The sequence below is a fragment of the Tetrao urogallus genome (genome assembly GCF_951394365.1).
Source record: "Tetrao urogallus genome assembly, chromosome: 7".
NCBI classification, from domain to species: Eukaryota; Metazoa; Chordata; class Aves; order Galliformes; family Phasianidae; genus Tetrao; species Tetrao urogallus.
Window position 1 is genome coordinate 1320260 of NC_136820.1, and position 17161 is coordinate 1337420.

At 40.7% G+C, this 17161-nt stretch overlaps 1 protein-coding gene across 1 annotated transcript in view; it reads right to left on the reverse strand.

Moving 5' to 3' along the window:
* Nucleotides 1-9585, reverse strand: part of HECW1 (HECT, C2 and WW domain containing E3 ubiquitin protein ligase 1) — a gene marked incomplete at both ends in the record, with an annotated part of 159514 nt that extends 149929 nt beyond the window's left edge. Inside the window, 2 exon segments of the mRNA XM_079538467.1 lie at nt 6041-6365; nt 9580-9585. Of these exon segments, the coding sequence (XP_079394593.1) occupies nt 6041-6365; nt 9580-9585 (331 nt within the window).
* Nucleotides 9586-17161: the final 7576 nt, after the last annotated feature.

Consider the following 17161-nt stretch of genomic DNA (forward strand, 5'->3'; position numbering starts at 1 on the left):
TTAGGCTATAAAAGGATCAGAAGATGGCAACCCCATGATATAACATCCAACAACAACAATAAAATTAACCACTTAGAAGCAGGCACATTCTGAAGTGCTTTGTTTTAGTGATGGCTGTATCTCAGGTAGAGAGGTGAAGCAACCAGTGTGTAAATGCACAGAGTGAGATGAAGTCAGGGATAACAGCTGTAATGCACAGACCCACAGTTCCTAGTCTTATGTGAACTGTTCATATGTGCAGAATGTTTGACAAAATAGCTGTACAAACAAGTTCTGATCCAAGACCAACTGCAGGAAAAATACACGGCTCTTTCTATTTGATTCAGTAGGCAATAATGGCACACAAGGCCCTCCAAGCCTAAAATCAATCTGAAGAACGTTTAAATAAATGTTTAAATGATATTAATGAGATTTCTTGGGTTACGGTGCAATTTGCCTTTTTGGGAGAGAAATAACATCAAAGGCTAAAACAGAGGAGCAACACATTACTTTAAAGCTAAACTTCAGCCATTAATTAGGTCAAGGCATTTGACCTAGTTTACTTACATACACTTGAGAACTGTTACTCTGTCAAAAAACAAATAGAGTCAGGAAATCGGACCCTGTGAGATTCGTGAAAGAAGAAAAACGTAATGAATAGCCTTTAATAAATCTTTACATTCCCACAAGGAACTGTCAAAAGAGAAAGGACTTTACTGTATGCAAGTAATATTAGCACTGATCGATTCCTAAAGTCAGTCGTGCGCACAGACACCAGAGCAAACCATTCCCTCAAAGTTTGATTTAAACATTTCTCAGTTGGTACTCTACATCAGATATGGAGATGATGACAGATGTGAAATCTAGTACCAGCTAAAATGCTACTACATTAATTATAAGATAGCTCTTTAAAGGAGCTGCCAGAAGCCCATATTAATTCATCTAAGAGACTTCATACAGTAGCAAATAGTAATAGTAAAAGAGAAAACAGAGGAAGAGAAAATTGAGATAAATAAGTGCAAATATTCCATCCATCTCACAGTAGCTACTAAGTGATAGATCTCATAAACAAACAAACAAACAAACAAACAAACAAATAACACTATCTTAATTATTCATAACTTTGTTTTGGCTTCATCTTTTTTTTTTTTTTTCATATTTGTTTTCTTTACTCGTAGCTTTTCTGCAAAGAAAGCTCATAAATTCCAGAGATTTCCAAATAGAAACAAAGCTGTGTTGTCACGTTCAAATTTCTCAGACAACTCTTTTTGGTTGTTTACATGTGGACATGTTTCTGAAAGACTGCCCATATTCAAAATGCTACAGCTCCCTTGAGGGAAGACACACGCAAATATCAGGCGAGCTGTCACAGAATTCAGATATTACACTGCCTAGCTTTGATCTGATATACGCTCAGTGGGAACTTTAGACCATCTCCAGAGTTCTAGCTTAGCAGGGATGAAATGTAATTCCTATTCCTGAGGGCACAATACGTCTTAGGCACCCAGAAAGGCTTGTTTTTTGAAGTCCCATATTTTCTGTCATCTTACCATGGCTAATCTTAAATTACTTTAAAGTAATAAGACTTATATTTTAACAGAGTCAACGTTTACTAATCTCCTTTCAACTGAAGAGTTTTTCTTATGACCCTTCAACAAAATCAGATGAATGCTTTCACCCAGTTACAGGGCAGGCATCATCAATAATATTTTTTGGCATGAGATACATAGTCACAATATTTTACACTGTTTTACATGAGAGTGGCTGTCTAGTCAATTTCCTAAGAGCATGAGCAAGTGAACTCCAAGAATCAGTTCTAAATTCAGTTTTCACCTGCTTCTGCAAAGCCTGTTTGGACATTCTTACAAATCTGTGAACGGATTGAAGGGGAAAAGAACAGATACCTTCATTTTTGATAAAAGTAACTGCAGCACAAGTAGCCAGAATTTCTCTAAATGGATGACTCTCTTGCTCCTCTTTCATGCTGCTTTAACCTTTTAATACCATCCCAGAACGCGATGTAGTTTCTCTATTAAAACATATAATCTACAACACGACACCATTTTTGCTTTTTTTAAATTTTTCTGGAAATCTTTATCAGCTATATTTCTCCAAGACTTGGAACATTTTTGTTCTGAAGACTGCAGCTTATTGGGTACCATTAAAAGGAGTCGTAGGAGTGACTTGTTTTTATGCATTTCAAAGCCAACACTCATATAACACTACTTTGAGATATTTCCCAGAAAACTACTATGGGAATGATTAAACTCCTCTGAGGTGGGAACTGCCTTGTGTTCTGCTTTTGGTATAGCCTCTGTTGGACTTACCAGCACCTCCCATAAGACAAACAACAAATAATAACTCTAATGCTCCAGCAGTGATATTTATAGAAGATCGACACTGTGCTGCCTGGTACTTCAAGGACAAAAATAATTTCACATTGCTCTAATGACTGACCACAACACAGTATTGCTTCATTCTAACCTTTCAGCTTAAATTTCACAATCACAAAAAAGATTGGGCTTGTGCAGCCCGGGGCCTGTGTTTGTCCAAAAGCAATGCAATAGTTGACAGTGTTGCTGCACAAGTGGTAGTAATAAAGGTTATAACACTACTCCCCTGTCAAGCAGACTGGGAAGAGCTCATACTTTCTTTGGTTCTCCTGATCCAGTCTGCCTGGCTGCTAATTCAAAATGTAGTTGTGTATCAGTTTACATTACGAAAGTTGTATCTGAAAAGTCATGAACAATTCTTTCCTAAACAGGAGTGCAGACTTGGGATACCTGTGCAAGTGCACAGAACAGATCACAGAATCATAGAATCACAGAAATAAAGATCATCCAGTTCCAGCCCCTGCTATGTGCAGGGTCACCAACCAGCAGACCAGGCTGCCCAGAGCCACATCCAGCCTGCCTGCAGGGATGGGCATCCACAGCCTCCTTGGGCAACCTGTTCCAGTGCCTCATCACCCTCTGGGTGAAAAACTTCCTCCTCATATCCAACCTAAACCTTCCCTGTCTCAGTTTAAAACCATTCCTCTTTGTCCTATCACTGTCCACTCTCGTAAACAGACGTTCCACCTCCTGTTTATACGCTCCCTTCAAATACTGGAAAGTCACAATGAGCTCTCCCTGGAGCCTTCTCTTCTCCAAGCTAAGCAGTTCCCTCAACCTTTCCTCACAGCAGAGCTGCTCCAGCCCTCTGCTCATCTCAGTGCCTCCTCTGGACCCGCTCCCAGAGCTCCACGTCCTTCCTGTGCTGGGGGCCCCAGGCCTGGACGCAGCGCTGCAGATGGGGCCTCACAAGAGCCGAGCAGAGGGGGACGATCACCTCCCTCTCCTGCTGGCCGCCCCTTTTTCATGCAGCCCAGAACACAGCTGGCCTTCCGGGCTGCAGGCGCACACTGCTGCCTCATGGCCAGCTTCTCGTCCACCAGGAACCCAAGTCCTTCTGCGCAGGGCTGCTCTCATGGAGATCTTCCCCCAGTCTATATAAAAATACCTGGGATTGCCCTGACCCAAGTGCAGCACCTTGCACTTGTTCTTACTGAACCTCATTGGGTTCACATGGGCCCACTTCTCCAGCCTTTCCAGGTCTAAACCAAAGGATGTCTGGATCTCCAACTCCTGTAGATTTATCACAAATGTTGAAATGCAGTATGCATCAGTGCTTTACTTCAGGACAGAAGCATGTTTTGTAATGATACTTCCCATTGTCCTTCCTTCAGTTCACATTTGTAGCAATCTCCAGACACACAGACTCTGCTTTTTCCTGGTGGACCAAAACTGAAAGATGCACCATAATTACTACTACTTGAATAGGCCGAAGCTGCTCTAAAGACAAGCCCTTTGAAATGCATTCAATAGTTGATTGCTTCTAGAGATTCTTTCCTCTAGATTTGCTCTGTATCAGTAACATATAGATACAATCATTGCACCAGTCACTTGCCTAGTCTCCAAGATTTTTCCACATCACATCAACACCAAAAAATCAAGTGATTCTCACAGTATACCACATTTTAAATAAAATAAAAATAAATTTGACCTCACATTAGGTTTTGGAAAGGAAGGAGAGAAAAGAATGGAAAAAATAAAAGAAATTAGGATGCTTCTGTCTGCTATTTCGTTGATTATTTAGATTGGGAACCTGAGAGGATGGAGACAATACATCTCCAAAGACACTGAGGGTCAACGGTTCATTTCTTGGGGACTAAAAGCAGTAAACATTTTTCAATTGGCAGCAGCATTCATCAGAATGAGCCACTGATTCTTTCCATTAACATCAGGCACTCTGCCAGTAAGTGCAAGGATGCATTTCACAGATTGTTCTTCTAGTTTATCGGGGTGTTCTGGGCAACATCCTGATTGATTAGGTAAAGTATGAAAGAGTATCAGGGAGAGTTTTTCATTTCACTGATAACCCTCTATGTATTCAGGTTACCTATAAAAAAAATTGGGGTTCATCAAAAGGATGTATCTTCACAGCCCTTGAAACAATCATTTGAGCTCGAAAACCTCTCTTAATGAATTCATCCAACATGCAAGAGCTCTATGGACTTTCTGTTGACTCCAAACCACCAGAAGTTGCTCTCTTCCTCTTTTTACAGGAGCAATACAGTCCTTCACTACTGCAGAATATTCACAGTGCCCATAAATAGGAGTAGCTGCACCTTCTCATCTGCAATCTTAATTAAACACAAGTATTTACGAAGGCCAACAAACCAAACTGCTTTCAATGCATCTATAATCCAGTTCGGTTTTTGTTTGTTTGTTTGCTTGTTTTTCTTGAAATATTTAAATTCCAGACTCTTACTTTCACTGATTTTCAAAACATGGTATTTTATGAGGTTACTCACAGGAAGAAGTACTAAAGCCTGGCTTCCTACATACCTCATTCCTTTCCCTCCATGCCACCCTTGTATTCTCCATCTCCAAGCCTCACCAATACAATGAATAATATAACAATATTCCTTTTCCAATATCTACCACTATGCCAACAGATCTGCTTCAATCTCACAACTAGTTCCTTCTCACATCTTGTACATGCCAACATTGTTGTTCCTAATATCATCAGTGCAAGATGCCAACATTTTTGATCTTACCCACTGAAGCACTTGAACAATACATCATTGCCCAATTCACAACCTTGTATGCTTTATCTGCTTAGCTTGCTTTCTGTGCAAGATACGTCATTGTTATTGGAAGTAAAATACTTGCGTAGTGCTTCACAGGCTTATCCAAACAGGTAAGGGCAGAGCTTGATCAACACTTCCCTTTTTGGAATGCACAATTTACAAATTTTGACAAATTTACAAATGCACCAACATTCCATAGAGGAATGTGTCTGAAATTGATCCATCATGCTTAAAACTTACCAGATGGCAAAGAATTAACACAGACTTCAGTCTAGGCAGCAGGACTGACTATTTCAAATCAGGCCAATATGCTTATTTTGTATTAAAGTGAAACAATTAGGTAAAAGTCCATTAAAACCATCTCTTATTACTCTTAAGTGGGGCTGGGCTTTAAACAGATGGAGATGCCAAAAATGTGCTAATGGTTGAATAGAGATTCCAAAGTGTGAAAGAAAAAAAAAAAAAGTCCTCTAGGACACAACTCCAGACTGCCTCAGTCTATAATTATTATAAATATATATCTTTATTCTATCTCTATTCATATTCTTGACTTCTAAAATCTCTCATCTGGTACAGATTGCTCAAGGACTTGCAAGAGGAAACCCTGAAAATACTATGTGTTCTTTGTACAGGAGGCATTTTCACAAAATTTAAATGGCTTTAAAAATAGAGTGCCTTGAAATTTCAGGAAGCTGTCAATAGAAAGGATTGTCATATCTCTATTGAAAAGGAAGTCAGAGTTGCAGAAGTCAGACTGCAACTAGCAACTCATGAGCCAAAGAAATCTTGTAGCATATAAGCCCACTTTGAGATTACGTTCAGTTTACCTGTATTAGTTCATTATAACCATTTGCCCATAACACTCTAATGTTTACAACCAATAAAAATAGCAAGAAAAGCAAATGGAAAGGTGTAAGAGGGCCTTACCTATGAGGTACATGCCAATCCAGTCCCCTGCGTCCACTTCCTCCTTTATATCCCAGTATATCACTAGGTCCTGTGAGTGCCCAATGGAATAGTAGGAGCTGCTGACCATCAGGGTAGATCGGCTGTCTGAAGTGACAAGGTCTGTGTCACTGGTAGACCTGGGAATGGTGACTGTCTCGTGGGAATTGTTCCTGATGTCCATGTTATGAAACTGGTCAGGGTTATAGCTGTATCTGAGCGGCTCTTTGCACCGGCGCCGATTTTGTGAGTTCCTAGATGGAGACGCCATAGCTGCCAGGCCCAGGAACCTGTTTTGGTACAGATTCTGTAGAGAGAAAAAGAGAAGGGAGTATTTACAGTATGATTCATATTTCAGCTATGTCAAAGTTCATGGAAAGTAGCACATCAGAAAGTAAAAGAGGAGCACTTGGCACTGACACGAGGCACAAAAAGGTTTAGCAGGAAACAGACATTGCTACTCCAACTTCTCCTCTTTAACTCTTACCATGAAAACAAGTGCAAAACTGAGCCGTACATCACCAAGCCCAGCTGCAATTGGCAGTGTGTGAGGAAACCAATAGCAGCTGGCTTCCTCGAAGTTAATGCACACATTTAGACACAGACATTGTGACTATCAGTCTGCTAGGGAGTCATTCTCTTTAGCACCAGGAGGTTGGCTTTCTGCTTTTGGCTCCTGGAGTCAGGTCCTCTTCTCACTAATTCTTACTACATTTGCAGAGGAATCTTTTTTAAAGCACAGTTGCTACATTTGCCTATTTGGTTTACATTAGTTAAGTAAGAACTTCTCCTCCCAGCCTCAGACTGGAGGAGTTTGTGCCCCAATCCCTCATACCAAAATAAAGATGCCTTCACTGAAGTGTAAATATAAACTAAGCGTTGCAGTGTCTTTCAGTACAGCTGATGCTTCTCATGCTATTCTCTTCTCTCTTTTTTTCTCTTTTTTTTTCCAGTAGAATGTGAATACAATGTCCATCCTCTCCAGTAGGGATTTAGGAACATACCAGCCAAATAATGGGAATGAGGAGCATGCTGAAATGTAGCCACAGCGTTAGCAGGTGAAACATTATTTTTCAAAAACATCTGCCCTCCTTCCTCAAGGCAAGCCGAGTGACTCATACAAAGTGCACCATGGCACATGAGTTAAGAGCTCTTGCGAGTTGAGGATGGAGAAAGCTGAATTCTGACAGGTTCCTTTTGATATAATGACATGTCCTGATACTGGTCAAAATACTAGTTATTGCTTACTTCTCTGCTGTTTGTTTCTCCACTTTTCTTCCCTGCTTTCCCTCTTATCTCCCTGCAGCTCTGCTATTTCAATCACTCAGCTTTTCATTATTCATTAGCTTTCCATTATCTATCTGTTGCCAATCATGCTCTGAAGTTCGGCAGATACAAAACCAGACAGATACAAACCTTTCTAGTACACTATGAAATGCTTTTCATGTGACCAGAAGTCAAATCAACCTTCTGAACGCAAACAAATTAAGCAGAAGAGAAATCATAGCCCTTTTGTCCAGCCAAGCAGTTATTTAACCTTGCTATTTACTAAGGCTGTGGTAGCACAGAAGAACAACACGCTCCCAAAAGTGAAATATATAGATTTTTAATAATAATAATTTTTGAAGACTAATTAAGAGGCCTATTATTCCGTTGTAGAATTCCATTGCATGGAATGTGTACAAACAGAAAAAAAAAAAAAAATTATCCATCATGTTTTTATTCTTAGAATATGCTGTTACTCTGCAGAAACTGCCCTACAATGTTGACAATCCAATGACCCAAACCCTCACTTACTACATTAAACTGGGTTTATAAGAAAAATAGCTCAGGCGAGGATGCCACATCATAGTGTGAGTGCTGGCAAGATGGAAGCAAACAATGTAAAAGGCTACATGAGAAATACAGAAACAGAAGGAAGGAAGCCTGTGAGCAAATTTTAACCTGAGAAGTGCTGGAAACACTTCTGTGTGTGCACAACTATGGGGGCACTCAGCAGTAATCTAAATTCATGGAACTTTCTGTCACTTTGTGGAGAAGGCATGCACTGTCACAACAGCTGAGACAGTAATGGCTGGTTTTATAACAGTGAGATAGCAACACGAAGGACTTCCAGGCTTTTCTTATGGGTTGGTCTGTATCACTAACACTGTTTCCTTTGCTCACAGAGCACTACCTATTTTCCAAGGCAGACATAGTATTTCTGGTGATGGATATTTCCATTTTTGAATGTTAATGATGTAGAGTATTAATTAACTGCATATCTTCAAATTAAATCATAATTGACAAATATCTAGTTATTTCAGCTTCACCGTGACTTAAATCCATTTTAATGACAATTCATTGATATGTTCTAATACTGTAAGAACGCATTTTATTGTGTATTGATGTGAACAGTACAAGCAGCAAAACCTAAAAACAGTTCACAAGGATATGGTCTCCAGAAACCTGAGTCTCCTGTATTTCCAGCATTGATTCCATACAAATAATCTAGAAGAAAGGAAATCCCCAAACTGGAAAAAATGTCACAGAGTTAGGACAATATAGTGACACATAATTATCTGGACTAGATGTCATGCTGATATTATAAATAATATCATACATGCACAGCTGCATTAGTAAGTAGAACAAACATCAGGACAAATAATTATTCCACATGTTGTTGCCAGTTTTGCAGCTTTTCCACACAACTCTAACAGTATCTGTGTCTGTAAAATGTGCAAGCAGCCCTAAAGCTCTGGTGACAGAACACCGACCACACACACAAAAAAAAGGCTTTAAAAAATCAAAGAAAGATCCTCTCTGTTCCTTGTGGAAGCAGTATGATCCATCATATAAACCCACTATAACAACAGAAAAGAAAAAAAAAAAAGGAACAGAATGAACACATTTAGCTATATTCTCATTTTTATTACACTGTGTACAATGTAAATTATAAAGCGGGAGTACTGAACGGCCAAATGGTGACCCAACAGCACAACAGAACAGTCTTTCAGATTTTGTCGTAAAAGCACCTTTATAATCACATTTAGATGTATTGAGCCTATGATATGCCCAGTATGAAGCTGTTTGAAGCTGAGGGTGTCAGCACTGCCTTGGTGACCAATCTACTGCTTGCCTATTTCCTATGTCAGAGCTCATCTAGGAGAGGAAGAACAAAGCGACACAAATGGAGTTTCAGTTCTATCAGCAGTGTTCACTTACTTTTGTGTTCAACACCTGAAGTAACAGATACAGAGGTCTTTCCTTTGGTATTCCTCACTTGGACTTACATAATAACATCATAGAATCACTAAGTCTAGAAAAGACCTCTAAGATCATCTAGTCCATTCGTCTGCCTATCACCAATATTTCCCCACTAAACCATACCCCTTAGTACAACATTTAAAGGTCTCTCAAGCACCTACAGGGACAGTGACTCAACCACCTCTCTGGACAGCCCATTCCAGTGTCTGATCACTCTGTCAGAGAAGAAATTGTTCACAGTGCCTGCCACTGGTTACACCAGAGAAGAAGCTGACCCCCATCTCGCCACAACCTCCTTTTCAGTAGTTGCAGAGCGTGATGAGGTCTCCCCTGAGCCTCCTCTCCTCCAGACTAAACAACAAGCTCCAGATCCCTCAGTGTCTTGCCTGTAGTGAGTGGCCCAAAACCCAACACACTACTCAAAATTCAGTCTCACCAGCATTGAGCACAACGGGAAGATCACCTCCCTGTTCCTCCTGGCAACACTATTTCTGAGGCAAGGAAGCCATTGGCCTTCTTGGCTACCAGAGTGTACCGCTGGCATAACACTGGTTGTTGTGACCAAAGTCCAGAACCTGACACTTTGTCCTGTTCAGCTTCATCCCACTGGCCTCAGTCCAGTAATCCAGCTTGTCCAGATCCCTCTGAAGGGCCTTCCTGCCATCGGGCAGGTGATTACATCTCCCAAATTTAGTGTCATCAGCCAGCTTACTGAGAGAGAATTCAATCCCCTCGTCCAGGTCATCAATAAAGATATTAAACAGGACAGACCACAGTACTGACTGCTGGACAACACTATTTGTGAGCAGCCACCAGCTGGATTTAACTCCATTCACCATCACAACTAAGATTATGAAAAACTGGGTAATAGAGATCTTTTAAATTAATATCCAGTCGAAGCACAGAATTACTATTATCACTGTTGGACAACATATAGTTTCTCTACTCCTATCAGCTAAGCTAGGGTAAATTAGAATTTCCTCCAGTGAATTCACGAATTAAATTTCTTTTTCATATCAGGAGTCCTTTAGTGTACAGACAGCTCAGCAACAAGTATTTAGCCTAAAATATCAATGCACTAATAAAAGTAGCTCTGTAAAGTCCTACTGAAAATGAGATTTTTGGAGTATTATCTGTGGGCAGAACCTGCCTCTTATTTACATTACTTACTCCATCTGACAAACATCAGATAAAAACAAATTTTAGGGTATAACAAATTTTTCACAGCAACTCCTACCCCTAACAAGGGAAAGAAGAAAGGTGCAGTCAAAGAAAATGACAGACAAGGTCTATAAAGAAAACCGATCTGAAGAAATGCATGAATAGAAAACTTATAATCGTAAATACTGTGAAAAGCTTCACAAATTTTACGTCCCTTTCATACTCCCAGCTCTCTGTGCCCCACTGCTGTTCGGCAGATTTTAAAGCTCAAGTCGTGGCCCAGGTGTGAACATACAGAGCAACACCTCAAGACCAGGACAGAAAATCAAGCAGAAAAGTAGCACTGCCTATAAGGAGCTGCAGATCTTTAACTTCAAGCTAGGCCTACTGAAAGGGCTTTCTGCTCAGAAAGTTTTTTAAAGGCAACTTCTGCAAGATGGGAAATTCAGCTCTGCTGGGTGGAAGAGTAAAGAGGCTGTGTGGAAGCAAAAAATTAAGAATGAATCCCTCCTTGTGAAGAATACTCGCATTTCCCATCCCCAAGGGCACAGTACAATCAACCCTGGGATTGGAGACTACTACAAAACAAAAGGATTTGGACAGCCCAGAGAACTTTACAGGATCAGACCCTTTACTTGAGAGGCACAGGAATGATTTCTCAGAGCTCCAAAGGAATCATTTAATAGCATGACAGTGTTACAAGCTCCCACAAGCCTAATGAAAACATTTTTCCTGCACGGTATTAAAGAGCGTGCAGATGAAACTGCTGCTCTTGGGAGGAGTGAAATGAAGGAGGTTGCAAATGTTTCAAAGAGATGCATGCTGTAATAGCATCAAAGAACATTTGTCTTAATATTGCACATCCATGGCACGCTGTATATCTATTTATGCCTATAATAAACACTAATCGGAAATCAAAGCCATTACACATCTGCAGTGGGTCAAATGGACATTAATAGGTAGTTCATTTTTCCATTTCCTGACCTTTGTGCGTTTCCAGTCTAGCTTTACTGCTATGTTAATGCATCCTCTTCCATTTAACTCTGCTTCAGTGATGTGCAAATCATTGTGAAAATCTGAATCAAAATGAAAGAGCTGGCCCCGAGGTCAGACTGGCAAGGTTCGATGCTGGTCTGTGGGATTGATTCTCCATGTAGGCATATTAGTCACTGCAGCAAGATCTGCCAGCACAGAGCCAGAGGTACTCTTAGCATCTACAGAATGCATCCAGTAACTACACCCAACAATTAAGAGCAGTCCACATTTCCTGAGAGCACTTAAGCAATCTCCTGGGCACAAGCAGATGGATGTGAAACTACAGGGCAGTATAACTGAAGGCAGAAAACTGGAGTCCAGAAAAAGGAAAAAAGTTAACAATGCTTTTTCTCTTCTCTTTCTGGAAGGTGTACGAAAGGAATGTTGTCCAGTGAACTCAGGAAAGCGTGCTGAAAGGCACACATATTGCATTTCCAATTAAACGATTCTAGGAATTCAGATTTTCCCTGTATAACCAAACAAGGTCCTGTGTGAAAATAGCATTCCACTGGTTTTTGATGAGATCACTCCAAGCCTCTACATTGTAAACTACTTCTGTCTCACTGGGAGCCATTAACAATAGCATTCCACAAGTTTATACAGACAGAGTGATAACCAAGTCATCATTTACTACAAAAAGCACTGGGAAGCTTCTGCAACAGAATGCAGCAATGAAGAAAATTAATTTATTAATTTATCTCAAATTGTTAGCACGAAAACAGTATTGTCTAAGCAAACTGGCACAGCAAGGATTAAGAAGCAGCCATCAGACTAATGCATTAGCAAAAAATGATCTGGATTTATTGCCAACATTTGTAAAAGACATATTTGGGTATGCAACAACAGTTAGACATGCAGTATGGCCTCAATATAAAAACTCACAGAGATTACTGCAAGGAAATAATAAGAGGGTCAATATGGTAACATTTTAAACCGTGATAACACTGCACAGCATCACTGTTCCTTTCACACTACAAGACGAAAGAACATTAGGAGCTGCTCACATGCTATTACCAAATACTCCGAAGTCCACAGTGCTAGCTTTTGCTGGTGCTTTATGACACACAGAACAGGAAATCTGTATTTTGGCTTGGTTGTAAATGCCAGCAGAAGGCAGGGAAGTGCCACTACACTGCTAAGGGATAACACAGATGCAGCACAGGGACTGTCTCTCTCCAGGGCAGAGATGAAGCACTCACCTGGTAGGGGAACACAGTCCCTTCCTAACAGACATCCCTGTGTCCAACAGCTCCAGCTTCACAGCCACAGCCCTAATGACTGCAATGCCAAAGACTAAGACCACTTCTCACCTTTTCAAACACAAGGACAGTACTTGTGTACAATAATCACTTCAAGTAAAAAACATGATCATCATTCAATGCCTAGTAGTTTTCTGATCCGCTACTTGAAGTGAAGAAGCAAAACCTCAGCAGAGAGTAGTCCAAAAGTGTCTCACAAGAGATGATTTTTTGAAGTCCAGTCACTCTTCCCATCAGATCCAGCTGGACTTCACTGGTCTTCCAGGAGCTCTGCTTACTCCAAAAGTGTTCAAGAGGAAAGAGGTAAGAGCAGGGAGATGGCTCTCCTCTGCAGGCTGAAATTGCTGCTCCTCTGTGTAATGGGCAACTGGTATTCATACTGAGAGTGCCAAGAAGCCCTAACCATCCTGCTTCAGATTTCACACACAGTAACGACCACTTACCTGAGGGACTTTCCAAACTGGTAGCTGCATTTCTTCTACATCTCCATGCAAAACACCACTGTCTCTAACAGCACTCACAGTGGCTCAGATTCACCCAACTCCAACTGAACACCTAAGTCACTAATTCAGGGATGCAAGTTCCCAAGACTTTCTGCATAGGCAGAGGCAAGAGACAGGGCTCCTCCCAGAAAAGACTGAGACCAGACGAGGCCTTCTCTAGGATTATCCAGCTCCACCTCTCTTCATCTGTTCAGAGAGCCTGTGACTGGTGGGATCCCAGGTTAAGCCAGATGGGACGGAGTGAGATCTGTGTATAAACATTTTGAACTCCACAATTTTATAAAGAGAGACACAGATGGGCAGAGCATTCCTGAGAGTGTCAGAGAGTGTGTCTTCTAAGTACATTTAGGCAGGTGAAATAGAAATCATGAGGCAGATTAAAAGCACATACTAAACTCTACTACCTGATTATTTAAGAACAGTTTGGCTTTCTAGGCAGCACTATAAAATTATTACAACCTAGATGGTACTTCTGGAGGAGGAAAAAAATGAACTAATAAAAAAAATTACTCAGCATACCACAAACACTGTACAGATCTCCTAAAAATGTAATACCAGTAAATGTAGATGAAGTTCACAGGGAAAGCTGTGAGGAAGCATTGTAACATTTAGGAGAATATGAAGGAAGTGCTACATAGTAAATATGAGCTGTGGAAGGATATCCAGTAACACACCACATTTCCCAGGACTGTCAGCTACAATCACCTCTCTGCTCTAGAAGTGGGCCCGCGTTTCCCAACTGCACAGAGTCCAAAGACTCTTCCAAAAACTTTTTGCTGAAAAAAGCCTTGACTTCATACAGTGTGTGAGTTCGAAAAATCCCAGCACTCCCCAACGTCAGGGCTATGGTATACCTTCCACCCCAAGTGTTTACAATAAAAAAAGGCTTGTGTGATTCCTGTACTGCACACTGACTGCTATCAGAGAGGAAAAAAATAAAAGAACTAAATCAAATGCATTCTATCAATCCTAGGCAGAACATACTACTTGTAAAATTCACACACACACAAAAAAAGGTAACAAAAAGCAACTAAGCCCAGATATTGAAAGTTTGTAATGTTGATTGGCCCCTTCAGACACAAAGGTGTACTATTGCACCTACCATGTACTATTTCTACCACTGGCACTTCTCTCTCTGCCCACTGTGCACAACACAAAGGGATGGATCCATTCACGTGTCTCAAGGAATCCCTCACTGCCATTAGCTGCAAAATCCCTCCATACATCTTGAGCATTATTCCCTGCAAACGGACAAAGAACTGCCTTCCTCTTTCCCTTGACTCTAGGCTACCAGCAAGTAAATTACCACCTGCTCCTCTCTGCCACGTCCGTAGATGACTGTGTCTTTCTTGTATTCTTCTCTTTCTTCTCTTGTAATTCTCAAAGCATCTCTCCTCACTCAGTAATACTACTTTTTCTCTCTCTTTTTCTCACTCCTAAACATGAAGGGACAGAGAACAAGGCACTAGGTGCTGCACAGCCATAAGACAAACACTGGTTTCCATGTGGGGACGATGAATACAAAAAACAGGATGGATAGCAAGCAACTCTCTTCATTCATGGTTCCTTCCAGCTGACCATGGTTGCACACTCCTTGCACCACAGCAAAGAGAGCACTTTAAATCTCAGTTCATTCATTGCCTCTACACTCTGTTATGCTTCTAACATCTTCATTTCTTCTTAAGAGGAAAGAATTTTGAAGTGTCAGCATCTTAATCCCCTAAGGCAGAGAGGCAGGGCAGAAGCAGGTAGGATTGAGAATGCTGCTGGGTATTAATGCCTCCATCAACCACTTCTTTGATCCACAGACAACAAGAAGCCAGACACCAGCTCCCTGGGCACACCCTCAGCTCCGTCTTCCACCTTTCAATAAAGCCTGGAATATTCCCTGACATTTGGAAATTAGTTGGCCACGGAGATCCCATGTTATGCTATCTCCAGACAGATGCAGAAATACCATGAGTGTGCTTGATGTTGCTTCCAATGAAATTAAAGGCAAAACTCCCTCTGATGTCAGTGTGGAACAAGGTGACTTTGCAAAACAGAGCAACATCCAGATAGTTCTCAACAGCTGCAGCAAACAGTTGCACAACTAGAAGGGCAGCACCACAACAACTGGATTATCAGAACTTCGTGTTTTGACTAAAGCACTTTAAATGTTACCAAGCGTGCCACCACCTCTCTGTTGAAAAATGCACTAAGCACACAGAGCAAAAAATTGCCTTTTAGGACCCAGAATCAAAGCCTGTGTCTCAGAGTGCTGTCCAGTTCTTCTTGAGCTCCAGCAGGCTTGGGGCCACGGCCCCTGCCTTGGGGAGCCTGTTTTGCTTAATTTACTTGATATTACAGGTTTTTTAAAAACCAAAACTGTATCCAAAAAGACATTTTGAGCCAATCAGGACTTCTAGTTTTGCACTGAAGAACTCTAAAGGAAAATACACGTATGCCTAGTAATTCCTCAGATCCAGTATTTTGCTGTTAAAAATAATCCTGATTCCATTAAAATCTTTTACTATTACTGATAAATCACAAAGCAAAGTTCAAAGGGTGAGATTTCTCTGCTTTTGGACAGGTGGAACTAGCCTAGATACTTATTTCCAAGCCAGATTCCTACTTAATGCTTCAACTCAATTGAAGGTTGCTTATGTTTTGATTGTATAAATCATAATAAATTGTTATTGTAACTGTATTCATGAGAAATTAAAGAAACGCAAATGATCCCTAGAGGAAGTAAGTCATTCTAGTATTACAGTCTCTAGCCTGAGAACAAGAGTCAAATATTACAAAGAGAAAATGTGAGCTCGTCATAAAGGGCTCAAAAATTCTCTTGTATAAGGGAACAGCAGCTGTGTTCAGGGACCCTGCTTTCCTCTAACTCACTAGTATACAGCCCCTAACTCCATGCCAGCCACTGCCATCACCAAGAGAAACTGGACACGCACTATGAGAAAGTGGAAGGGCTGCCATGAGGTTGAGGTCTGAATTTCAGCCACCCTTACTCTGCTGCTGGTACAGCTCTAATACAGTGATCAGATGTCAATGTGCTGCATCACAAAATCTTGTGAATGGGCATATGTCTGTTCACGTTATTGTGGCAGGTTCTAATTTGATTTTTCTTTTTACTCTAGTTCAAATAGTTTGTGTCCTGTGTTCTTAAGATCTCAGGTGAGTTTTCAGATAAGAAGAATGTTGGTGATAGAGACAAAAAAAAAAAAAGTCATATTCTACTCACAGACATGAACATTCCTGAAAAAGGCTCAAGCCACATCTTCATTTCACTTTAACGAGAACCCTTAGCTAGAGCTAGCAGCACTTTTTGTGCCATTGGTTCCTAGAAGAATTACAGTTTGTAAGACTGCACTTTTAAAAGTAAGCAAACAAAAGTTTTTGAATTTACTTTCCTAGTAACAACCGCTCTGTCAATGAAGTGCTCTAAATCCACTGAGGATTAGCTTCCAGTGCAATGCAATGAAAGGCTAGATTTTGAATAGCATTCATAAAAACCTGTGGAATTAGGCAAAGTGAAAAACTGTTCAGCTCTGTAGGTCATAAACTTGAGTTCTGAATAAAAGACTGACAATCACACAGCCCATCATAGAAATCACACTACTAACCACATCTCACTGAATGTCCTGCTGTAGGACCCAGTTCCATTCTGATCAGGACCATGAAGATTGTCTTGTGTCCAATTCTTTGTACAAATCAATTGAGAGCTGTTTGGTCTCTGGCTAGTCCATCAAAATTAATAGCATTTCTTGTCCTACAGGATGCTATTAACATAAAAGTTAATATTTAGCCTGGAGTTGTAAAATCGGAATTGTCAGAGAGGTTAAAATTTAGCTTTTGAACAGGTGAGCAGTTCTCAAGGACTGCAAGAATTCATTTTTGTTGAAGACCCG